This window comes from Madurella fahalii (assembly GCF_045866475.1).
Source record: "Madurella fahalii IFM 68171 DNA, scaffold_4, whole genome shotgun sequence".
Taxonomy (NCBI): Eukaryota; Fungi; Ascomycota; class Sordariomycetes; order Sordariales; genus Madurella; species Madurella fahalii.
Genome location: NW_027263974.1, coordinates 4,364,868 through 4,390,722, shown reverse-complemented (window position 1 = coordinate 4,390,722; position 25,855 = coordinate 4,364,868). Strand labels below are relative to the sequence as shown.

Sequence of the window (25,855 nt, the reverse complement as noted above, 5' to 3'; positions counted from 1 at the left end):
CTTCATGGGATCGGTAAGTGGGGTGCTGCATGGTACGCTTCTGCGAGCGGTGTATTATCAACTCCTCATTAGGAGTTCTGAGTAGTATCCAAGCCGGTCGCAGTCTGAGCACCCTCCCTATTAGGTAATGGTATATTTCAACTGGCTAATCGGGAGTTTGCACCCTTTAAAGTCCGATGCTTATATTTACTCTCAGGTTCCCGTCCCGCCGACTTACCGGTAAGCCATCGGTTGCTACCTACTAATTATTCGCCGTCTCGCGTGTATCTCGCCCTTCATCCACTTGGGCTCCCCGTAGCTCGGCAGGGCGTTGGGTATGCATTGCATCCATTTCGAGGGGCATTTCGCGCATACTGTGCCCTTCCGGAGCCATGTTAGAGGATTCTGGTTCGGGCTGATACGCAGGCCAGGTCGAGGCAATAACCGAGTGGCCGTGGAGCTCTGGTTTGGCGATGTTATCCGGCACATGGGGAACGAGCCGAGATTCCCGCCGCCAGCTCACAGCGACGAGCAGTCCGAGCATGAACGATAGAAGAATGACGGGTACAGCTACCCCTATTGCGATCCTCGCATCTTGGGATAAACCCGCCTGTTCTGAAGATGCGTCACTGTCTGGCGGTGTCGTTTCGTTGGAACCCCCCGAGTCCGTAGTAGGTGCTGTCTGGAGAACCGGTAGATCAGAGGATCGGTATTTCACGTATATCGGAAGCGCATAGACGGGGATGGTGGACAGTATCGCGTAGGACACGATATCGAAGCATGTCACGAACATGACGTTTCCCAACGATGGATTTGCAGTGTAGGCGACTGTGAACCGGTCGTTAAAACAGCTCGTTAGCGTGAAGTTGCTAGCCAAGGAGGAACACCGGAAGGCAGAGGGAGCGATGCCAAAGCCCCTGGAATCAGCGTCAGCCCCTTGCCATCTCAGCTTGCCTCTTGGAAAGGGGCCATTTACGTCGGACAGCACCAGACAGTTGTCTCGTCGTGGATGGTGGACCGGCTGAACTTGGACCAGCTGTACTCCTCTTCGAGATAAGGGTCGCTCGTTCTTGCGGTCCTAGCGCTGGAATAACCCGATGGACAGACGCCGGGTGAGTACCAGCCGACGGGGTTACCGATGCGGTTCGGATTGTGGTTCGGCGGGTAGCACTCCATGTGGACGAGTCCGTGGCCATCATCGGCGCCCAGCGATGCCACCAACCTCGACCTGCCTCCCGCGTAGAAATTCTCCAGGCATGTTGCCGGGGGCGTAAAGATAGTCGTGAGGTCGCTGTAGAGAGAGATAGTTGGTGTTGGCGTAGTCATCCTGCACAAATCGTGGTGTCCAGAAGGAAGTCAGTGGGCTGGTTTGCTCAGCTTCCACCTTCCCGAGCGGCGGCTCATGCCTTTAAGTTACTGCGCGACGGACATGTGGCGCACATGTGCTTCACTACCAATGGTCGATACCATCGCACCAGCTGAAACTTGCAGGTTGCCAAGGCGCGCTGCCTCGAGCAGCTGCTGGCGGGGGCGCAGGAGGATTTCCATGGTCCAGGTGCTGTCTTCCCATCAATAGCGTCTCCTCTAACAGCTTGTGGCTGGACGCCACAAACACATGGTGGTCCCTTGCGGCAGACCGCACGTGGCAGTTGTCACCAGGTGTGGCGTTTGGCAGCTTGAAACCTGAAAAAGGGTGGAATGGGCCGGATCCGCATTGTAATCACAGTAAAGCCGGGTATGGGATGGGTCTGCGGGCACCATGAACCGGGCACAGCCGATGGATCATGGTCCACGGTCCACGGTCCAAAACAGACGGTGAAGGGAGGTGGAGTGGTTTGGAACCACGAGGATGTGGGGAAGACTGCTCATGCGGGGGAACGACGCACAGGCCACCAGTTGCCCCGCAGACCTCTTCAGCACTTTGCTCTCTTTAAACACCCTAGTGTGCAGTGAGATACAGTACAGTGCCTAACCCAAAGCGCCTGCTGCAGCTCCAAGGCCCCAAATCTGCTGAGCGAACCTTCTTATCACAACCCCCAAAACTGGCCGCCGGACCAAGTGATCCCCTATACCAAGACACCAAGACGGAGGCAGCTGGGCATCAGGTGAGGCGACAGTGGACTATGAATTGGGTCCCCGTCACGCCGAGCCGGGAATCTTCCTCGTTAACAAACAGGCTGAATTGGGTTGCGGGACCCGTCACCGTCGCCATCCTGATTCGGCAGCGTGCCAGCACCCGTGGAGCATGGCCCATCAGTTGCGGGCAAGAACCCTGGGCCTTGGGCGGCCGGTGTATCCCCTTGGCAGAGGGGAACCAAGCATCTGGATTTCTGGATAAATTGGATTGTGGAATCGCCGAGTTGGAGTCCAGGGGCAATGCTACCCCGAGGCCTCGTCGCGAGGGGGGTTGATAAACCGACACAATGGCACCGGCGCGTCTCCAAAGTGATCGGCGAGCGTTCGACTCGACATCCTTCGCAAGCGGCTGATTATGCGGAGTTTCCTGTGGCTCGCGGCCCTCGGCCTCGTCGCCGCCGAAGACGGCCTTAACGCCTGGTTGCGCTATGCTCGAATCCCCCACGCAAAGTGCTACCACAAGAAACTCCCCTCCGGCGTCCTCGCTCTCAATGCTACCGAGGGATCCCCCGTCTACACCGCCGGCGAGGAACTGGCCCAGGGAATCAGCGGCATCTTTGGCAAGGAATTGGTTTCCGGCGCAGCCAATGGCCCGACCGCCACGGTGGGAACTGTCCGTGCATTCGTCGAGGAGAACCCAAGCTCCGCCGACAGCCTCCCAGAGCTCATCGAGGACGGCTTCTTCCTCAATGTGTCTCGCGGGAACGTCTTGATCCTCGGTCAGAATGAACGCGGCGCCCTGTATGGCACCTTCCACTACCTCTCGCTGCTCGCTCAAGGCAACGTCTCAGATCTGTCATTGACCTCGAATCCCGATGCGCCTATCCGATGGGTGAACCAGTGGGACAATATGCAAGACGGCGGCACCCATGGGAGTGTCGAGAGAGGCTATGGTGGCGATTCCATCTTCTTCTGGGATGGCTGGGTTCGCGATGACCTTACCCGGGCTGGCCAATATGCCCGCCTCCTGGCCTCAATTGGTATCAATGCCGTCGTCGTCAACAACGTCAACGCAAACGCCTCCATTCTGACCCCGGAGAACATGGATGGCTTGGCAAGGATCGCAGATGTCTTCCGGCCATACGGTGTCCAGCTTGGCCTGTCTCTCAACTTCGCCGCTCCGGAACTCCTCGGCGGGCTCTCTACCTTTGATCCCTTGGACGAGACAGTTGCCAGCTGGTGGCAAAACATCACAGACGCCCTCTACAGCAGAATCCCCGACATGGCGGGCTACCTCGTCAAGGCCAATTCCGAGGGACAGCCGGGTCCAATGACCTACAACAGGACGCTGGCGGACGGGGCCAATCTCTTTGCCCGTGCTCTGCAGCCTCACGGCGGCATCATCCTCTTCCGCGCATTCGTCTACGACCACAGGAACCTCAATCAGACACTGGACTGGAAGGCCGACCGCGCCAACGCCGCGGTCGATTATTTCGATGGCCTTGACTCCCAGTTCGAAGACAATGTGGTCATCCAGATCAAGTACGGCCCGATCGATTTCCAAGTCCGGGAGCCCGTGTCCCCTCTCTTCGCCCACTTGATCGAGACGCCATCTGCCATCGAGCTGCAAATCACCCAGGAATACCTCGGTCAGCAGGCCCATCTGGTCTACCTGGCCCCCATGTGGAAGGAGATCCTGGACTTTGATCTCCGCGTCGACGGCAAGCCCTCGGTCGTTTCCGACATCCTCAACGGCAAGCGGTTCAATCGCAAGCTCGGCGGCTACGCAGGTGTCGTCAACGTCGGGACTAACACAACCTGGCTGGGCAGCCACCTCGCCATGTCGAATCTCTATGCGTACGGCAAGCTCGCCTGGGACCCGTCGGCCACTTCCACGGGCATTCTCGAGGAGTGGATCAAGCTCACGTTCAGCCACGACAAGAAGGTTATTGACGTCATCACCAAGATGTCCATGGAGTCGTGGCCCGCCTACGAGAACTACTCGGGCAATCTCGGCATTCAGACTCTCACCGACATCCTCCTGGGACACTACGGGCCCAACCCGGCCTCCCAGGACGGCAACCCGTGGGGCCAGTGGACGCGGGCTGACGAGGACACGATCGGTATGGACCGCACCGTCAAAAACGGCACCGGCTTCGCCGGTCAATACCCGCCCGAGATCGCCGCCATGTACGAAGAAATCGAGACGACGCCCGACAACCTCCTCCTCTGGTTCCACCACGTCCCCTACACCCAGGTCCTCAAGTCGGGCAAGACGGTCATCCAGCACTTCTACGACGCCCACTACGAGGGCAGCGCGACCGCGCAGTCGTTTGTCCCGCTCTGGGAGTCGCTCAAGGGCAAGATCGACGACGAGCGGTACGAGCACGTGCTGTTCCGCCTGGTCTACCAGGCGGGCCACTCGCTGGTTTGGCGGGACAGCATCAACATGTTCTACTTCAACAAGTCGGGCATCCCGGACGAGGCCGGGCGGGTGGGCAAGCACCAGCACCGCATCGAGGCCGAGGACATGGACCTGGAGGGCTACAGGAGCTACCTCGTGTCGCCGTTCGAGGCCGCCAGCAAGTTCCACTGCATCGTGACGGCCGACAACTCGACGCGCGGCGTCGCGTCCACCACGCTCGCCGTCGAGAGCGGCACGTACGACCTGGCCGTGAACTACTACGACATGGCGCTCGGCAACTCGACGTGGGAGCTGTACGTGGGCGACGAGCTGGTGGGCCAGTGGAAGGGCGACCTCGAGTACATCATTGGCCGGGCGCCGTCACCCTACATCGACGGCCACACCGCGACCAGGGTCACCTTCAAGGGCGTGCAGGTCGAGAAGGGCAGCACGCTCAGGATTGTGGGCACGCCTGATGGGCTGGAGCCGGCGCCGGTTGATTACATTTCGATTCTGCCTGAGGGGGTAATTGACTAGGCAAGGTGGTGAAGGGAAGCTCGGAGGGTTAAAAGGGGGTGGTTTAAAAAAAGCTACCTTGCTCTAGCCGTTGGTGTATTTTCTAATAATTATCTATGGGATGCTACATCCTAATTTCTCGCAAAGCGTCGCGAATTTACTTGATTATCCGTCGTGGTTGATGTAACTCTTGAAGCGGCGTGTTTCCTTGTAGAGAGTTGTCAAGTGCATTCCCGGTTTCCCGGTATCCTGCCTCCCGATGTCCCTTACGGGTGCCGTCCCATTGGGCCGGGTATAGATGGCAGATCAGTGGCATTGCCGCGCTTGAATAGCTGGGCCGTCACTGGTTGTAGAAAAATATTCCGCGAGTAAGATGCGGTATAATAAAGAGCATGCCACGTATGGGATTCTCTGCCAATGCAGGGTCAAGTGTCGGAGTACCGAAATAGAATAGGTACTGTGCAAATAACTACAGGCACACCAAACTACCCTATTTAACGTATGAGATTTTGGTAACCACTCCAGTGCGCACTGGAAAACTTCGTTTAGGGCTATATTTGTATGATATTAAGAATCTGGGCATGAGCCTGCGTTGGCCCGGTCAAGGTCCCTTGGCTGAGCCCGTAAAAGCGTGCGGGGCAGGCAAACAGGCAGGCAGCATGCTGTTGGTTCTTCTGGAAACACAACAACAACCAGCCTGGCGACCTTACAGCCGGTACTGTGTGTGCAGCCCTCTAAGCGAGCGTTCCGAGCGGTGGTCGTATACCTCCGGGGAGTCCCCTCGCGACTCGAATGCCTTAGTTCGGTCGAGATAGGCACTGTGTTAGCCCCGCCATGGTTGACAACGAAAGCTGACAATGGGAACCGACAACGGGAGCCGGCAACATGCAAGGTGATGCCTCCTCCCATGTTACAATTGTGTTTTTGCAATAGCCCGTCGTCAACAGCTGCAACCTGGAGTAACTTGCACCCTTGCCTCACAACTATCACAAACACTATCTCACTTTAGCAAGCACCCTGATAGCCACATGGGTAGCAGAGATCCTTGCCATCAATAGTGGCACTAATTCTTCTCAAGCAGCCCGACCTCGGCCGTCAGTGATCAATAGACATCCCCGGCCCTCTGGACCGTCGCATGGGCCTGGGCCACTACGGAGCATGGGTCCAGGTCCCTTGGTCCACCCGGTACTAGCGCGTCGCCCGACTCTCCAAATCGAAACAGACTCGGAATCACGATCGCCGATGATAGTACTAATGAGGACGACGGTGTCGGCCAGTAAAATTGGTTCACCGCATATGAAATTCCGAGCTGTGAGCGATTGACCGCGCGAGTTGGCAAAGGCTCTGTTCGAGGGGTAATTCACTGTAATTATCAACAGTTCTCGTCAGATAGTGGTTCACAGACAAGTTCGCTAGGATGGCCTTTGGGAAAATGAAACTGGGCCAGGATGATTCAGGCTTAGGTTCGGGAGAGAACAAATGCCCAAGGAGACTGAGATGGAGGCAGCAGCCGCTATTATTCAATCATTAGGTCGATTGTTCGGATGCGTGGTAGGAACGAGTTGAGAACCTCTCTCTGCGCGTGTGTGTGGGAGTGTGAGTGCGCGCGTGACAATCCGTATCGCGCGCTACGCCAGGTACCGGAATCTGACCCACACAATGTGACGCTGCTGTCAAAGCCGCAGTAACGTATAGTGTACGGTGACCCGATGCACGACGGTCGTTCGGTCACTGTAACATGAGCTCTGCAGGATACGAGACTACCGCACCCACTACTAAGCGAGCCGTCCGATCACTGAACCATTCTCTGGGCATTATACAGTACGTAGTTAGTTGTCCCAAACCTGGCAGATGTCACCTCCCGTTGCCGACTGCGGAGAGTGTCGGGTCCCGGTTCAGTGCTTGATGCATATGAGATTGAGGGAATAATCTCGTCAAGCTTACACAAGACCAGCGCTCTCAAACCGTTAGCTGAAGAGTCGGATTTCAACCCTTCGAAGCATGGCGAGAGAAATGCAAGAAAAGCCTGCCGGCTGTTGGTGTGGAGAAGTGGAGAAAGTGCGGGTTGGTTACCTTAACCTGTTTGGAGTCATTTCCCTGTGCAGATTAGCGGGATGAAGTGCCAGCATCAAACTGTCTGTGCGCATGCATGGTGGCAACCGCTCCCTGGCCTGGAACACGACCGCCAACTTCACTGATTCGAGAGCAGTACGAGTGCAAAAGCGCTATTGACACGAGAGAGCAACGTCAAGACAACAAACGGTCCACAGCTCCCGAGTGATTCACTCTACTAGTACACTTCGATCGACCTCTCGAACCCGGATTTGCAATGCCGGGCTAGGCTATGACCCGGAAACAGACAAGAGGCGAAGCGTCCCCACCGGGTTGGCAACTTGGCCCATGGATGATGGGGCTCGCAAAAGCCCACGTCTGTGGTCGAAGAGCTAGAATGAAAAAAAAAAAAAAAAAAAAAAAAACAAAGGCAAATAAGCGCGGGAAACCATAACCGCGAGATTGCGGCCCTCTCCTCGGAAATGTCAGCTGACGCCGCCTGGATGGGTAGTCTGCAGTGATCATTTCTGGTGGAAGGGCAGCAAAGTCTGCTTGAGGCACAGCGATGTACATCACGGGCAAAGAACCAATATCTCACTCCTGCCCAGGCATAGATCTTATATTTCCTGCGCGGGTCCGTCGCAGGCTCTGCTCCAATCCGCAGTAGGAATCAGCCACTTGCGCCATCCTGCCACTTGCAACTGTCAATCTGTTTCTGTCCGGTTGTCCCCAAAGAGAGCTGGCCGGTTGACGGGATAACGTCAACGCCGTCAGGATTCGGGCTTCTCAAGCTTACCCTCTCGCTTGCAGCGGCCCGAGCAGTGGCTGCTGCATTGACGCAATTTCGAGGGATGGCGGTGAGACAGGCTGAGGCTGGCGTCGAGCAGCCACATGGTATCCTGGCCGCCCCACCAGAGACACATGCAGCGCGGGACGCGACCGCCGCAAGGATTGCTTACCAGGGTCCGAGGTGATGGTGTTCAGTATTGTACAGTACGAAGGTACTCGTGCACGACGCAGTATGGCCTGTGCAGCATCCCTGCCAAAGCCTAAAGGTCGTGTTTTGCGAGCCGGAACTCCGACCACGCCGGGATGCGAGCCCCTTTCCAAGCCAAGAGGCTGCGGACTCGATCACTACGGCAAGGCGGGTGCCAGCCCGCCACGATGAGGGGCAGCACAATGCGCAATCTTCGACCAGGATGCATCCGGCTTATAAACCGAACCGCGTCCTCTTGGCTTGTTGCGAATCGGTCGTCATGTGCAGGTGATTAGCACTGCGCCTATTCAACACGGTTTAGCTCAACAGCATCAACCAGCAGCGCGCTTCTTGTGTCACCACCGCCTGCAGATTAGGCCCCAGGATTTGTCGAGAATGGTGTGACAGGGCGGGAGAGCACCAACAGAGAAGAGCAACGGACAAGCTTTTACCAAGTTCAGGTCATCTCATCTCCCGTACTCGCAACTTGAAGGGTATCCAATGATGATAGTACTTTGGGTCCGCTATCTGGGGAACCCCCGTGCTTAATGACTGCTTGGACCACGGGTTATCCAGAGCCCGCTCTCTGGCGGGGCCAACATGTCCTGCTCGATCTTGTCCGTCTGCGCGTTCTCTCTCTCCGAGGCAGCCGACCCCCTCCGGCGCGTCAACACGCCCCCCTCATGTTGGACAGCGGCGGCGGCCAAGCCCAGTTTACGCTACCCTGCCTAATGTACAGCACTCAGTAACTACCGTTTGGCGCTACTGCGTATGCCGAAGCTAGGGAGAGAACACGCAGTAGCCCGGTTTCTCGCCTGAATCCGATGAGAGGGGGGGCAACAGGGAGAGAAAGAGGCGTTCGCACGGCCCGGGATCAGACGATACCCCCAAACTCGAAAAAGCTCCACGGTTCGCGTGGCGTCGTTAGCGGCAGAATGGCGTCCTTTCGCTGACTACCTAGGCTTGGCCACCACGTTCTCAATGACACGCTCTCCCCGGTATACTAGCCAGGGCTTGAGTCAGGATTTGACCTGGCGGGATCCAGAGCGCCCCTTTCCCTAGAAATGGCCAATCACATCGACCTGTCCTCTGAACTCTGGTTCCTGGTTCCTGGTATTCAGCGTCTCATTCCGCACACCAAGATGGATACCCCGGTTAGCCAAGCTGCCCAAAAGGATTGAAACGGAAACCTAAGCATCATCCGCGCTTCCTCCTCCTGCCCTCTTATTCTGGCCCTTTCTGTTTTCTTTGCCGTGCACGCCTCCGCACTATTGCGCGGGGCCTAAGTGCCTCGTTCGCAACGTACCTTACAGTACGGGGGTTCCCCGGGTACCGGCTCGGAGCCATACATATGCAGGATCCCACCCCCTCGATGTTGTGCCCATAAGTGGTGGGTGTGATCCCTAAGTTCCATTCAGGGCCCCCGTGAACCCGGACGCCGGCAGCCATGCGCGGCTTGTCAGCAGAAGATGCGGCGAGCGTCATCGCCATTGAGCGGGCCTGCTCGGCCATCTCGTTGATGGGATGCATCTTCGTGCTGGTGACTTTTGCAGTCTCGGACGCCTTCCGTCAGCGTGCCATCAACCGGATGGTCTTCTACGCAACCTTTGGAAACATGTTGACAAACGTTGCGACCTTGATGACGACCAGTTACACGCACAGCGTCGACTCGTTTGGATGCCAGCTCCAGGCGTTTCTCATTCAAGTGTAAGGATCTCTCGCGCGCGATGTCGGGGGTTGTTTTGCTCACGTCTCCCTCTCTCTACAGGTTCATGCAGGGCGACGCATACTGGGCCTTGTCCATGGCCATCAACGTCTACCTCACATTTTACCACAAGTACGACGCTAGGATGCTGAGGAGGATGGAGATCCCTTACTTCTTGTGCTGCTATGGTCTCCCGTTCATTCCCGGATTTACCTTTCTCTTCGTCTCGACCGAATCTGCAGGCAGGCCGTATGGGAACGCTGTCTTGTGGTGCTGGCTTAAGGGCGAGTGGGAGGTCTACAGGATTGCCACTTTTTACGGGCCCATCTGGTATGGCTAGCCAACACGTAGCTTTTTGAGTCTGGAGCTGACTAGGACTTGCTAGGGTGGCCATTGTCATTGCCATGACAATCTACATCCGCGCCGGCCGTCAAATCTACCTCAAACGCCGTAGGATGCTCAACTTTAGCTCGACCGGCACCGGCACCATCGTCGGGTCCGAACCCTTCTCCCCCTTAGCCGAGTTCTCCCCAGCCTTCAACTTTAAGACCACAGAGGTCACCCAAACAACCGAGATCATCCAGCCTCCGGCCCCCGTCGCCGCAGCGGGCACCATCGCCTCATCCGGTGCCCCACAAAGAGACCCCAACGTCTCTTACTCCGTCACCATCTCCGCCACCCCGGTCCCTGACAACGAGAACAGCTACCCGCGCGCCGACTCTCTAGACGACCTCGACAGCGCCGCCGAGGCGACCCTCACCTCGGTCACCAGCAACCCTCCGGGGGGTAAGCGCAGCACGCGAGTGGCGAGCATCACGCACATGTCGGCCGGCCCGATCATCACCAGCGGTAACCACAACAATGGTAACTTGAACACCAATACTACCAACATCAACAGCAGCGGCAGCGGCAACGCGAACACGGCGCAGATGCGCCGCCGCAACTACGAGATCAACAACGCGACGTGGTCCTACACCAAGTGCGCGATCCTCTTCTTCGCCGTGCTGCTCATCACGTGGCTGCCGTCGTCGGGCAACCGCGTGTACAGCATGATCAACGACGGCGACGTGTCCAAGCCGCTCTTCTTCGCGTCGGCCTTTGTGCTGCCGCTGCAGGGGTTCTGGAACGCCATCATCTACATCGTCACCTCGTGGGCGGCATGCAAGAGCCTGTGGGCCCACTGCCTCGTCGTCGTCGCGGGCGGCGGCGGCTGGCGAGGTTGCTGGGCGGCGACCGGCGGGAGGCTGCGGCGCCGCGTGAGCCTCGTCGAGATCGCCGACGCCCGCAAGAACAAGAAGAAGAACCACCCCATCCATCGCGCCGCGGCCGCGCATGCCATGGCCCGGCCGAAGCAGGCCGGCGTCATGGCCGGCATGTGGGCGGTCGGGAGGAGGGAGGGGAAGGAGGAGAGTACCAGTATGGAGGATCTAACGAGGGAAGGGAGGGCCGACAGGGTGTCGCCCGTGTAGTAAGTTGTGCACGGGTGCATGGCTCACGTTATTTTTTTTTTTTTTTTTTTTTTTTTTTTCCGCTCTGTCTAGGTTAGTTTGATGTTGTGGACGACCGGATACTTGTTATGGATAAGGATACCCCTGCTGCGAATCGTGGGCCACGGCTGTGGAATGGTGGGCATCGGCTGGTTTGGTGCATATATGCTGGGTGTGCGTCTTCACATTGTCATGTCTATACTTGCCCCTTGTGGAGCCGAGTGCTCCTAGATTTTATATCGTTGCCATACGAAAATTTGTCTCATTACTTATTACCAAACACCTTAATGGTATCACTAGTCTTCAACTTTTTCTTTGATAAATCGAGTAGTCCCGAAGAAAAGTTGACTGCCACTTCAACGGCTTCCTTAAATTTCCCATCCCCTTCAATAAAGCTTCTCTGAGAATTTGGCTATTTCTCTCCAGCTCTCTCCTCCGCCAGCCTGCTCAGCCATTCCGTGTCACCCTCCACTTCACACCCAGCGGTCGCCACGTGTGTGGGTTGCAATCCGAGCCGCGTGCGGAAACGAGCTAGGGGAGGCACGTGTGGGCAGCTGAACCGGGGCGGTGGGTACTAGGCTGCAACAACACCACCGGCCGTGGCCAGTGGCACAGTTTGTTGAGGTGGTGTGGTAAACAGGCTGAGCCGGGCGTTTGAGACCGAACCCGCGGCATTGGGACATATCGTATGGGTTGCCTAGTTCCGCATGTGTAACTTGAACGCAGGGTACGGTATCTGAGTTGAACAAGGCACTTTCAGAGGAGACACCAACAGCAACCCACCCTCGCATTGCCCATCCCCACCACTCTCCTTCTCTGGTAGATACGCCACAGCATCACAAAACCCGGCGCTTCCGAATTTACCTTACTCACTTAGCCACGCCCTTCTCACGCCCTTTCCAACTTGGCACACCGACATCATCCGATATCTCCCTCCGCTACAACACCGACGATCCGAAGCATCAGTTCTCGCATACAGCGACGCTTCCTATTCCCTTAAAATTCACCGGCGACCTCTAGTCCATATGCGTGGCCGCCGGATCGTGCGACATCGAGTCCCCATCGCTCCCAAGTCCGCAGCCCCTGACCCGCCGCTGCAGAGACGCAGCGGAATCTTTAAGCACTCATGGCTATTAAGGCGATGGTAAAGACGCAGTTGTCGTGCCGTTTCTGTTTCAAAGATGCGAGCCTGGTCGCCGTCGGCGCTGTTGACATGGCTGAATCCGGACTCGAGGATTACCAAGTTCAAAGACCCTTAATTTACTGAGTGTGGAGGTAATTGGTGAGGCTGCGCTGCTGCTATTGTCAAGGTTGCCAGAATTATTGTTGACGATGTGGGATACGAAGAGTTTTTGGTCTACGTTGCTGAACCGCATTCCAAGCGTCCCGCGCTCGGCATGTTAATTATGAAAAGTGTACGGTACTTGGTGCTTTTTGATGTTCATATCCCAAAGGGCAGAGTTTCGGTGGAAGTTGATGGTAGTGTCTTGGCGTCAACGGTAAGATTAATTAGCACACTCGAGAAGAAGAGGCTCAAAAGCAAAGAGACGACAGACTTGGACATTGAAGTTGGCTTAGGACCGGAGGCTGTCCGAGTTGCGGGTGACATGATTCAGCATTTACCCTCGAAGAAGATTGCCTGCAGCTGCATATGACTTGACTTTCTTGTGGTAGGTGAAGGGGGGACTTAGGGACTTTAGTGTACGAGTTTATTCGTCAAACCTGGTGAGCAGCAGGTCACTGCCATACTAGGCCATCGACTTGTTCTGCACAATCTGCGGGAGCGACATGATCATCGCTCTGTGCATTTGGGTATCCGTCATGACGCCGGCCGTCCTGCATTATATCGTGACTCAAGTGATAATTTCCCACGTAGTCAACAAACAAACTAATTTAAATTAGAGATTTGCTTTTCCCGGTGTGCTTCGCGATGGGCATCCGCATCCCGCTTTACACTCATCTTCCACCATCACGATTAGGGGTGGATTAAGAATAGATATATTGCACCAACCGAGTATAACGTTTGGCAAGGGCGAACGAATACTAGCGTCCAGATCTGCTGAATCATGAGCATTGGGCGGGTATGCTGTGTTGACAGCAGCAATAATCGTGAGCGCGAGCTATTTTACCACCTATGAATGCGATATCCGGCTGCAAAGTAATTCCGTGCATGTGCATGATGTACTGAGGCCCGACAAGTATGAGATCATCTCTCCTCTACGACGGGCACCGACCGGAGTATACCCCGCAGCCCTTCCTTTTCCATTTCATTTTGATCGGTGCACTTCGAGACGGCTTTCTTTGACACCTCTGTTATTGCTTCCGTTGCCTCCTGCTGTGCAGAATGAATGAATCGAGTGTTGGGCCTGAGCGTATCGCCGTGGAGGCTGGATCGCTCATGTATTCGATCAACCATGTTTTCCTGCCACCAAAGACTCCGGGAGAGGACGATATGAACCTTGACCACGAGCGAGACCTTGTCAGATTCTTTCTCTGCTCAATCATGGAATTCTCCAAGGAGTGTTCGACGACAGAGTCGGCGCTATTGGGCCGAGCTACCCAGATGCTTCAGCGACTGTTGACAACGCAGCCGGGCTCCGGGTTTCGCGATAAGGGAACTGTCATGGCAAAAGTCATCCGAGAGCTGAACTGCGGCAGTATGTCTTTTATCCACCTAATCGTACCCAATAGTAGTACACTCTCTTGTTTCTCCATCTGAGATTCAAGCATGCAAATCGGGCCGGAGTCGCTGAGTGAGCGTGAACTGCACCTGCACTCGGCCAGCCGTTCGGTGGGTTGGATAACCGAGACGGGAAGGCCGCCTCGCTTCTTGACAGCCTTGGCTCATACTTCAAGCCTCTGAGATTCCGTTCCCGCTGACAGCGTTTCTCGGTCTTTCCCATCGATAGTTGCTTGCTAACACCGTTTCTCTTCGCAGAATGCGCCTTGTTTCACATCAGAGCCCAGAACGCCGGCCTTCTTCTGACCGCTCGGGAGGATGACACTCTTATTGAGGCTTTCGAGCTTCTTGCGCCCAACACAAACGTCATGTCTTGTCGTGGTCGCTTGATTCGAGAATTTCCCGACTGCGCTGCGGTTATCAGCCACACCGTGTTGCATGACTCCAACTTCCTCGACGAGTTCCTTAACGTGCTCTGTCGCCTTGAACTGGAGAAAAGCTCGGTGGCTCGTCCCCGGGTAATGAAGTCTGGCGTGGCCCACGGCGAGGAACGCGAGACAGTCTCACCCATTCTCGTTACCGACATGCTGATGGCAACTCTTTCGGGAGTTGGCCGGGGTGTTGAGCCCCAACGCATCTCCAAGAGAAGCTGGGAGCAGGTGAACTGGGACAATTCTCTCCTTCCCTTTCACAGGTCGCCCACTTGGTTGCTCGTGCGGGCAGCTCTGCGCTTGATGCTCGACAGGCAACCTAGCCAGGAGGGACACCGGTCGTTGTACAAAGCTGTCACCACGTTCCACCACAGCTGGCTGTTAAACCAAGCTATACTGGCCCACCTCGACAGCGATCTTCGGTTTGCCATGAGTGCCAAGCTGGTCCGACGACTTGTCAAGCTGAACCCCCAACAAGAGCTCGCCTGGTTACGGAAGGCCAGAAAAATCATTGCAAAAAACTACACCGCGTTAGAGCTCCGATGGCAGCGCGTTCAGGCGGAAATTGTCCCAAACCAGGTGTGCCATCTTGGCCAACTCCGCTTCCAACCGGATTCAAACCTCCGCCTCAAGAGATTGAGCCAGCATCTCGCCTGGATCCAATCTCGATGCCTCTACAGTCAAGGAACAGCCGGATCAGGTGACAAGACCAAGTTCACAAGGTTTCCGGCCAGCGAGCTCCCCGACCTTTCCAGCTCTGGCACATTGGAGGCATTTGTTCTTCTGGATTTTGAGACATGGATGGAATCAAACTTAGCCACTTGGGTCGCTCGCCGGTTGCAGCAGATGCGAGTCAATTTCCGCCCAGAGACCGAGATTGTTGCCGATCTGCAGAAGCTACAAGCGCTTGAACAACATTACCACCAGAGGGCTGGTGCCTTGTACAATGGAAATCCAGAGGCTCTTTCTTTGATGTGTTTGAATGTCATGGAACTCTGGGTTACTATGGACCAACTCGCCAGAGAATACATTCCTCTCCTACGAGACTACGACCCTGGCTTCCCAGCAAACTTTCTGTATCCATTGATCTTGCCCACTCAGGGACAAATGCTTCGTCTGCAACAGGTCGAACTGTACCTATCCGCAAGAAGGGAGCGAGCCCGGAACGGTTATCCGCTTATATATTCCGCCTTCGGGAAGGAGCCGTCATTCGCAGTGCGATACTTTAACTCGTCGGCCTGCCACCGGTCTCTCCTCCAAGAGATACGTGCGATCGCAGAACGCACACAGGCCGAGAAAGTCGACGAGTATCATACGCTGCGTAACAGATATGAGGAACTCCTCAAAGACCAAGCCTCATCCGTCCACGATCAGACGTGGGACGATCAAGCATACGACATGAAATGCACCCGGATATGCAACGCCTGTGCGTTGAAGGATGAACTAGCCTCCATGAAGATTGACATCTTCGAGTGGCCGTTGCCAAACAATGACAACCAAGCAAAGGCCATTGTTTTTGAGATCAATGTCCCCGAGGCCGTGGTCGTTTGGCGGGACATGACTACAGATCTGCTCCTGTACCGTTTTGGGGACAAGCACATCCCGGATAGGGTGGATCGGCTGTGGTATGCATCACACCAATTCGGTGTCAACGACAAGTTCAAGAAGTTCAAGAGCAGGACCAGCCGAGTGCAACTCGCATCCCGTATCAAGCCCGTGAAGGCATCGCATTACCGCGCCAAGCACATCAGCACCGTCACTGACAAAGATGTATGGGTCCAACAGTCGTCGACCAGCTATGATTACTATGAGGGCACTGCGATGATACATAGTAGCAGCGTGGTATTTTGCGATCCCGGAATCCCAGCCAAGTATTCTCACGCCAACCACCAGCGTGTTGCTCAGCTGCAGGCCTGGACAGAGTCAACGGGCCACACGTCCAACGCCGTGATTGCAGCTCAGTCGGACTGCCCCCTGACCATGTCGTTTGATGAGTTCCGGTCGTTTGGCCATCTCAGATCCGGTGTCTCTCTCCAGTGGGCAAACGTCCTCTGCCAATTGACTATTCCCTCATTGGACTGGAACAAAGAGTCGACCTACTTCTTGGTCTTGCAGGCGTGTCTCGAGGCAGGGCCCCCCAGCGCCAACGGCTCGGTCGCCAGAAGAGCGCACTCGGACTTGCTGTATGCCGGATTTGGAAATTGTATGGTCGAGGCCCTCACAAATGCTCTTGGCCGATTCGGCGAGAACTGGCAAAACGATATTGCAGTCAGCATTCTGGCATCTTTGACGACTCGGGTTTTGCATCTGTCCCCGTGCAGTTCTCTCGCTCTCACGGAGTCGCTCCTGAAACTCCTCGCACGGGTGAGGGGCGTGACGATTCTGTGGGCCAGGCAGCTCCTTGATAAGGTGGCTAATAGCAGCGTCTCCGCCAGTGTTCGGGATGAGCTGCGTCAGAAAGTGCTGATGGCGGCACTGATCAGCATATCTACTTTCGATATTGAGCCGGCTCATATGGAAGCTGTTTTACGCTCTCCAACTCATCTCTCTTCGTTTGTGGAAACCGCTATTCTCGCTCAAACCCACATGCCAACGAACAGGAACCTCCCGAGCCCCGTTCTCGTCCTTTTGCATCACCGTTGGCGTAGAATCATGCACGCGGCCTCTCAGTTCGTGGCAGGGGAGGTTGTTGCACAGAGGAATGCAGGTTTCCACGACGCCATTCGCAGGTTTTGGGCAGACTATTCGTCGGAGGCCGTCTGGTCCGTCCAACCAGGACAGAACGAGCACATTCTGGAGGCGAGCATAGCCAGGAAGAAAAGCGATCCCATCAACATCACCTTCAACCTCCTAGAGGCACGCCTTCTTGTTGATGGACACCCATTATCACGTCTTCCCCCGGAGTATGAGGCCCATCCAGCGTATACCAAACTCTTCGGGTCGCGGATCTTGGAAGTCATGCCATCCAAGTGTGAGGGCATGCGGTTTTCGGCCTGCCGCGACCAACATGGCTGGGTGGTACATTTCGCCATGGTTGACTCCAAGCTTGTCATACAAGCTGTCCGTGATGGAGTCGCGACCGAGATCTGCGAGTTCATCCCACCATCCGAACTGATAGGCGACGTGCCTACATCCTTTGCCAATAATTATTTTCATTGGTTGCATCTTGGCACAAGGGTGATCGAATTCCGGCCTGCGAATGAACCCTGGGCAACATCCGCCACAAACTGGGCTGTAACAAAGGAGAACGGTCGCAATGTATTGCGGCGAGACGAGTGCTATCTGATCGACCCTCATAGCCCCACTGCGATAACGCTTTCGAATATGCTAAAGCCCATCGAATCCAAGGAGAACGTGGACATCATATTCCACCGGGCCAACCGCATTGTAGTACTCGACCTCCCCAGGTACACTCTGTCGTTCATGCTCATTGAGGGCGAGTCCAACATGAGGTCCAAAAATTACTCAGGGATGTGTATTGATGAATACCAGCGACTTGATACTTTGGTCGGGCTTCAGAACAAGCTTGTTCTCAGGCAGGAAGGAGTCTCAGAGCCCTTGACTCCCCAGAAAATCGTCCTCGTGCCGCGTGGGCGACTCTTGACGAGCAAGACGTCGGACCATGTCAGCGTCACCGTCCATGTCTCGGACACCATTAGTGTCAGGCACGATACCTTTACAGTTAATTCGAAACTTGGCTGCATCACAGGAAGCGGATCGCCTCGCAGCAAACTGTACCTCTGCCTCCTCCACGCGCTCACCTCGCATTGTCTGCCGGATCTGCTGACGCAAAGAACTGGAACCGAGGAAGCCTTGAGAATTCTGGATTCGGCATCGGTTCAATCGTTCCAGCGACTGGATGAGGAATCTCACGACCTTCTCCGTGAGATCCTACAGCTTTCTCCCTGCAGACGCTTTTACCCATCGCATCTTGAAGGCATGGAGCAGATACGCTGGTCAGACAGTCTTCCAGTGCTTTCTCAGCAAGACGGATTCCTATCGGCCGCTGAGTCCATTCTTGCTCACGCTCAAGACTGCGAACTATTATATCAGACCAGCAGAGATAGCGGGCGGTCGTTTGCCATTGAACCCATCGATCGATCGTCTAGCTTGTTGGTTGAGCGGGCGAAGATCAGAAACTCCATCTTCTGCGTCTCAGGGTTCGGCGCAGAAGAGCACACTTCGGGTCATGACGCCGTCTATCTCGGGAGACACCGCACCCAAAATCGCTCTGGCCGTGAGAAGCGTACACGAACCAAATCGATAGCAAACTGCGTCGCCACAGGGTGCCAGAAACTCGTGGACCGTCCCTCTAGTCGATTGGGCGGCGCAATCCTGAAGACCACGGGTTGCGAGTTTCCAGGATACCCTCACGTGGACGTTACGTTCACTCTGAAACACCTCCAACCCCCTTCGACGTCGCTGGAGGGTCTCTGGTGCGGTTTGCATCGAACTCTGGTAAAAGAACCCAATCGATACAAGATTCTCTTCTTCCTCTCCGCTTTGATGTATGCTCAAGATGGAAACTGGGATCTCGTGCAGACATTGATGGCGATTTCGAACGTTCGTGCCAAATTTCGGGATACGATCACGCCTCCCATGGACCTGCGATATAATTTGAAGTACACGAAGCAGTCATTGGGCGGAATCGTTCGGACGATTGTTGATAGGGATCTGTACAGATTTGAACGTTGTCCGGAGAAAGATCTGCCGGCGGTAAGAGGAGAAACAAGAAAGGAGGCTCAATCCAGGCGTCGCCGGATATGGAAATCCCGATCCAATGGATTGGTGGCTGCCTTCGTCTCCAAGCTGGAATCCCAATGGTCTCGAGGATGGACAGTCACAACACCTACGGACGAAGCGTATCAATATTACATGGACGTAAACTCCATCATGTGCAGAGTTCGCGATGCGGTCGGGCTCGCTCAAAGCTCAGCCCATTTTAGCGATTACCTGGACCTATTAACTGAGGAATTGGACCGGATGAGCTTCATTTCGAGTAATGAATCCCAAGATGGCCCGAGTCAGGATTGCCCTTCTCTCCACAGCGAGAGACAGCCGGATTCTTCCAGGCCAGGTTTTGTACAACACTCCGCTCTATTCTCTAGGCCTGCTCCGTCGGCACGCCGCCCTCAACTTGAGGACTTCACCCACCTCTGCCAACTAGCCACGCAGAGAAGCGAGGATAACCACCTATTTTCACGTCTCCTTGACCATCTCTCACAGCTCAGCGGCCAGCAGCCATATCAAGCAGCTTATGTCAAGGAACTTCGAAACAGCTCCAGGAGCGCATCCATCCCGCGCAGTCAGCTGGCGAAAGGACATGTCAACTTGAGGAGCGTCTTTGATGGATACCTGATTAGGTGCCGATGCGAAGCGGAGCAGATCCGCAAGTCGATTGACGAAGCTCTCCGAGGACGCTGCATTGCTGAAGACATCTGCCATGCTTCCGGGCTGTACCCTCGCATCTCACCTGTTTTCTTGCTACAGCATCTCTCGCGAGCTTTTTGGGGAAACTTACCTACTGACTGGAAAGTGTGTTTGGTGAACTATGGTCTATCACTGGTTTACCTGCTGCGGGCAGAGCGCCTAGCCAACGCCAGCAGACGCCCTAAGCGACGGACGGACTTCCTCAAAGAACTGCTCAACCCGGGGAGCCACGAATGTAGCAACGAAGGCGATCCCTTAGATTACCCCGAGAACCTCATTCTCGAGCTCGAGCAAGGAATTCTTATCCGCCCGATCCAACAGAGAATCGCGGCAGTCATGCGAGATCCACCGGGTGGCGAGAGCTGCGAAATGCAGTTGAACATGGGCGAGGGCAAGTCTTCGGTGATCGTCCCCGTTGTTTCGGCAGCACTCGCAAACGGGCATCGTATTGTCCGCGTCGTAGTTGCAAAGCCACAATCCAGCCAGATGATGCACACCCTCGTTGGCGCATTGGGCGGCCTGATCAATCGACGGATCTTCCACCTTCCCATCTCGAGAGCAGTCCGTCTATCTGATGATGGCGTCCAAGCAGTTCAACGGATGCTCGACACATGCAAGAAAGAGGGCGGAATTCTCCTAGTGCACCCGGAGCACCTACTATCATTCAAACTCATGGCTTTGGAGAGCATTTGGACCGAAGGGGCAACGGCCAACTCCGTAGGGAAGAAGATTCTCGACACTTACCGCCAGTTCGAGGCTGATTCCCGGGACATCGTGGACGAGAGTGACGAGAACTTCAGCGTGAAATTCGAATTGATGTACACGATGGGCCGACAGCAGCCTGTGGACATGAGTCCTGATAGGTGGGCACTCATCCAGGACCTCATGGATGTTGTGGTCGACGTGGCCAGGGAATTGGTAAACGGCCCCGCCTCATCGACCAGAGACGGGCTTCTTCTCGTGGAGGATGAGGCAGGAGGTCGATTCCCCACAATTCGCGTCTTGGAGGAATCCGCCGGCGTTCGTCTAGTTACCACGGTTGCCGAGAACGTGTGTAGAACTGGGCTCAGGGGGTTTCCAATCCAACACCAGTCGAAGAAGATGCGGCGAGTGGCGCTGCAATACATGCTGAACCCGAACGTTGGACCGGAGCACATTGCAGCGGCTGAGAACACAAGCAGCGGCTTCTTCAACAATGAGATGACCAAGAATGCACTTCTTTTGCTGCGCGGTCTGCTGGCCAGCGGTATCCTCCACTTTGCACTCGGTCAGAAACGGTTCCGTGTCAACTATGGCCTGGCCCCTGACCGCAGGCCTCCCACTAAGCTTTCTGTTCCCTACCGCGCGAAGGACTCACCGGCACCACGTTCCGAGTTCAGTCATCCCGACGTCGTCATCGTGCTGACTTGCCTCAGTTATTACTACCAAGGCTTGTCCGATGACGAACTGCGCATGTCCCTCGAAACCCTAAGCAAATCGGACCAAGCGGAGCAGGAATATACTAGATGGGCCTCCGCTTCCCCACGGCTCCCCTCGTCCCTTCGCCAATTCCCCAGCGTGAATCTCAAAGACAGTGCTCTCTGCACGCAGCAGATCTTCCCTGCACTGCGATTTGCAAAGCCTGCGGTGGATTTCTACCTTGGCAACATTGTGTTTCCCAAGGAAATGAGGGAGTTCCCGTTGAAGCTCTCGGCTTCCGGGTGGGATCTGGCAAGGCCCAAGCCGCATCCCCTGACCGGCTTCAGCGGGACCACGGACTCAAAGTATGCCCTACCGCTATCTATTGAGACTCTCGACCTCCCGGAACAACGCCACACGAATTCGGCAGTTTTGGCTTGTCTCCTCCGGAACGAGAACACGGTCTTGGAGCTTGGCGGGGATTGCTCCCCCCACCCGTCCGCGTTGACAGTGGACATGCTCCTCTCAGCAACCACCTCGAGCCCGCCGATGCGCGTTATATTAGACGTCGGAGCACAGATCATTGAGCTCAGCAACCTCCAGGTTGCAAAGCGATGGTTAGACCTAGTTCCCCATGACGAAGCAGACGCTGTAATCTTCTTCAACGACCATGATGAGCTCTCCGTCCTGACACGCAACGGCATGGTCGACTCGTTCCTCACATCGCCCTTCGCCGCCCAGACAGACCACTGTCTTGCCTTTTTGGATCAGGCACATACAAGAGGCACTGATCTAAGGTTGCCCGATGATTACCGTGCTGCCGTCACCCTGGGACCTGGTGTGACAAAGGATACTTTGGTTCAGGGTACGGTTTTGCTTTTCCTGTTTCGTTCCTGATATCTTGTTCCCGTTCTTTTTTTCTTCCCTATCTTTGTGCCCCTGTTCTTCTCCCTGCCCACCCCCCCTCTTCCATTATATTTCCCCTTGATGAAATTCCGCTGACGTTCCTGGTAATGGCAGCTTGTATGAGAATGCGAAAGCTTGGTAACGGACAGTCCGTCACATTTTGCGTCTCTCCCGAGATGCAAAGAAGAATCCGAAGGTCGGCAAACTTGGACGCCACCCAACCCCTCACGGTCAGCGACATCCTCCTGTGCGCTATTACGGAGACCTGGGACGACGCACGTCGAAGCGTTCCGCTCTGGGCAACACAAGGCATTCGCCATCAGCGCCAGGAAGTTGTTTGGGGCCGGCTAGGCGAGACGGGTAATCTCTCGGTGCAAGACGTCCGCGACTACCTAGAAAACGAGGCGCAGACATTAGAACAGAGATATCGATCTCGATCGGGGATTAACGGAGCCAGAGATCCGGAGAGCCTGACATCCAAGCTCGACGCAGCCATGCAGCTAGAGGGTCGACAGTCCCAGGTTGCCCAGATTAAACAGAAATGCATCGATTTCGGCCTCGGCAACCTCGACTCTACAGCCAACCTGCAGGAAGAGCAGGAGCGGGAGCTCGCCCCAGAGGCCGAGCAGGAACGTCAGGTCCAGCGCCCACCCCCGAAGACACCGGCGTCCCATGAGCTCCACGACGATGTTGTCAAGTTCGCCACATCCGGCGTCATGACGCGCAACAGCGCCGCCTTCCTGCCAGCCTTCGAGACCCTAGCGGACAGCAGCGCATCCGCGCACTTCCCCGCGTCAGGGTTCCCCAGCGAGCTCCTCGTGACAGCAGACTTTGCACGCACCGTCGAGGCGGAGGGGCAGCCGACGGCCTCGTACTCGGACGCCTACCAGCGGCCGGTCCAATGGATCCTGACGCAAGCCGTCGACCGCTGTGAGGCGCGCTACGGCATGCACATGGTGGTCGTCAGCTCGTGGGAGGCGGACCGCCTCAAGGCGCGGCTCGAGACGCTCGCGCCCGCGCCCGCGCCCCGGCGGTCGGCATCAGTGCGGGGCCCGCGGGGCCGCGTCTTCCTGCGCGCCTACCTCCCCCGCTCAAGCCTCTCGTTCCGTACCCTCGAAGATCTCATGACCTACACGATTCCTCACCCCCCCAACTCCCCATCCGCCCCGCCGCCCCCTCCCCCGCCGCCGGAGCTGCTCCTCCAGCTCAACCTCTTCGCGGGCCAGCTCTACCTGCGGAGCTACGCAGACTACCAGCGCGCATGCCGGTACCTGGGCCTGTCGTACGCCGAGAACGACAATGACAACGACGACGACGACGACGATGATGGCGGCGGCAGCGGCCTCGCCGCGGACGGATTTGTGGGGAGGAAGCGGTACGCCGAGTGCGAGTTTGAGCGGAGCCCCGTGGCGTTCTTAACGGGGCTCTATAAGCGGATCAGGAGGGACTGCACGAGCATTGAGAGGACGCATCTAGGGCGGATGCTGGGCGGGGAGATTCTGAGGGGGAGCGATTTTGAGGGAGCTGACGGTGGAGGCGGGTGAGCACGTGAGGCGGGGAGGAGATGGGTGCGGCGGTTGATACCCGCCTTGGGGCGTGTATGAGGGCGGCGAGGCTGGGGCTGACCGGGGCGGGACGGCGACGGGAACGTGAGAAAGGAGATGCCGGACTGGATCTTGGGCGCGGGACCGAGTCTACCCGAAACATTGGGCGGGAATTCTTGGCTGTTGTTGATTTACACTATTCTGGTATTGCGGGAGTGGCATGTGCCGCAAGTCTACACTATCAATGGCAATTGTTGACGAGGAATCCCGTGCATGGTGGAGGGGTGTTTGGGATACCGCGCTCATTGGCCGGTTCCTCGCTGCACAAGGCCCCGGCATACTCGCGCCGTTCGGGGGCGGTTTCATCCGCTTGATCATTGAACCTGCCACGGTGACCAGATATGCCAGAACTTTGTGGTGGTGCAAGGGACTGGTGACCAATGCCTTGTGTTCAGACGAGGAAGTCCTTTGCCGCACCTCTGGCGCCCGGCGTGGTGCAGCTATCGCTGCGTGTATGCCAATAGATTCCCATTAGCCCTCTGGAGAGGGCGTCTGTTCGATGCTCGTATAGAGCACGATGCGTTCCTTACGAGGTAGCCGCGAAGTATCGGCGATCTGCGAAAGGGAAAATGAATGCCAGCCCGCTTCCAGATCGATCGTCTCCCACCGGTGAAATTACGGTGCAAAACCAGCGTTTATTTAGTGGACAATTCTCATATGAGCGAAACGCACGACGACATTGACAGTCTTAGTGTAACATGCGCCGCATGCTAACATGCTCTCGGGTTACACTACGCGCTGTGCCGCAGCTGGTCGACCGTGGTTGGCTTCGGCGACAGCGGACACGAACACAGCCGGGGAGGTTCGGGCTTTCTCCATTTCCCAGTGGGGGCTGGTGTACCGTAACACCGTACCATAGCGGCGGTGCTGGCCTGGCCAGTCTGTCGGTTCTGGATTCTCTCTTATTGTTTCGTCCGGTGCCAGCTCCGCTTCTCTCGCTCTCGCACGTCTTTTTGCCCCTCCCGTCTACTGTGCTCCTCCCAGGAATGGTTCCAAGATCGTCTCACCGACTGCTCCCAAGGCATAAAGGACAACGCATGGGTATCGCGTCGCAGGATGGGCTTCTCTTCGGCAGCGACATGGAGCGCCGGCTCTTCAAATCCATCAAGACGGCGGGGTTCCCTAACTAGGATACAGACGATCCTTTTCGCGGCTATGGTCATGGTCGTGAGTGTGGGGGCCCAGGATGAGAGCAGAAGGCCATTTTTTGTGTATCCTCCCGACGAATCGAGTAATATTTATCACAGGATGGACACGGTCATGGTCACTTACAGCTGCTTCTACGATACGGCCGAACTCTACACCTTCTGCCAGCCTGGAGTCGGCAGCCTCGGTCAGTGCAAACCACCCATCGCCTCACGGCCGCGTACTAATAGCATGGGCAGTCTACCAGCAACGCGCTCCGGGATTCAATGCCACCGTGCCAGTACTGCTCAACTTCACGTCGGACACGGGCTGCTGGTTCAACGTCCGGACGGGAAGAGACGGTGTGGACGGTGCGAACAGCGCCATGTTTAGCCTTGCCTCCGCGGAGCGTACCACGGGGAGGAGAACCTTTGGGTTGGAAGTAGCAGTACCGGACACCACATCATCGCTTTCGTCATCCACGTCCTTGCCAACGCCGACCGCTTCTTCATCGTCATCATCGTTATCGTCATCGGCGAGCGAAGCCCCTGCGCCTGCCACCACAGGCAGTAGCAACACCGGCGGCGGCGGCGACGCGACGGGAGGCTCAGACGCAGACGAGAACACATCGGCCGGGGGCGGGGGGCTTAGCGTGGGCACATCGGCGGGTATCGGGGTTGGGGCGGGAGTCGGCGCGATGGTGCTCGTGGCTGGGGCGTTTTGGTGCTGGCGGCGGAGGAGGGCGGCGCCGGGGCCGGGTATGATGGGCGGGCCGTACCCGCAGTATGTCGGCGGCGGTGGGGACGCGGCGTGGACGGCGCAATACTACGGTGCGTCACCCGCGTCGAAGTGGCCCCGCAATGGGGAACTCAATTCAGTCAACAGCCCCGTGGAGATTGCGAGTTCGGGAGATCGGGGGGGACGGCTGCATCACGAGATGATGGCGTAGGGGCGATAGCCGCAATGGAGGGGGAGGCTATCGGGGCAGCTTTCTATTGTCTTGCATACCGCCGACGTTCTTGGAGGACGCGTGTGTATTGGAACATAGGGACATTGGGACACTGGACCGTTAGGGCGTTTGGGTGT

The 25,855-nt window shown here is 56.4% G+C and overlaps 5 protein-coding genes across 5 annotated transcripts; 4 read left to right on the top strand and 1 right to left on the bottom strand.

Annotated features, from left to right (window-relative positions):
* Nucleotides 1-241: 241 nt before the first annotated feature.
* MFIFM68171_08267 (uncharacterized protein) lies at nt 242-1,305 on the bottom strand (the record flags this gene model as incomplete). The annotated part of the gene is made up of 2 exons (XM_071063687.1): nt 242-896; nt 956-1,305. The coding sequence occupies 2 exons, from the start codon at nt 1,303-1,305 to the stop codon at nt 242-244; spliced, it is 1,005 nt and encodes a 334-aa protein (XP_070919788.1).
* A 1,165-nt stretch (nt 1,306-2,470) lies between these two features.
* Nucleotides 2,471-4,996, top strand: MFIFM68171_08266 (Alpha-glucuronidase A; the record flags this gene model as incomplete). Its single annotated transcript, XM_071063686.1, has 1 exon — nt 2,471-4,996. One exon carries the CDS (start codon nt 2,471-2,473, stop codon nt 4,994-4,996), a length of 2,526 nt encoding a protein of 841 aa, XP_070919787.1.
* A 4,454-nt stretch (nt 4,997-9,450) lies between these two features.
* Nucleotides 9,451-11,177, top strand: MFIFM68171_08265 (Cyclic AMP receptor 1; the record flags this gene model as incomplete). Its single annotated transcript, XM_071063685.1, has 3 exons — nt 9,451-9,710; nt 9,772-10,038; nt 10,094-11,177. The coding sequence occupies 3 exons, from the start codon at nt 9,451-9,453 to the stop codon at nt 11,175-11,177; spliced, it is 1,611 nt and encodes a 536-aa protein (XP_070919786.1).
* A 2,362-nt stretch (nt 11,178-13,539) lies between these two features.
* On the top strand, nt 13,540-23,584 carry MFIFM68171_08264 (ubiquitinyl hydrolase 1; the record flags this gene model as incomplete). The annotated part of the gene is made up of 3 exons (XM_071063684.1): nt 13,540-13,852; nt 14,134-21,999; nt 22,155-23,584. 3 exons carry the CDS (start codon nt 13,540-13,542, stop codon nt 23,582-23,584), a joined length of 9,609 nt encoding a protein of 3,202 aa, XP_070919785.1.
* A 1,308-nt stretch (nt 23,585-24,892) lies between these two features.
* On the top strand, nt 24,893-25,718 carry MFIFM68171_08263 (uncharacterized protein; the record flags this gene model as incomplete). The annotated part of the gene is made up of 2 exons (XM_071063683.1): nt 24,893-24,977; nt 25,030-25,718. The coding sequence occupies 2 exons, from the start codon at nt 24,893-24,895 to the stop codon at nt 25,716-25,718; spliced, it is 774 nt and encodes a 257-aa protein (XP_070919784.1).
* Between the last annotated feature and the right edge of the window lie 137 nt (nt 25,719-25,855).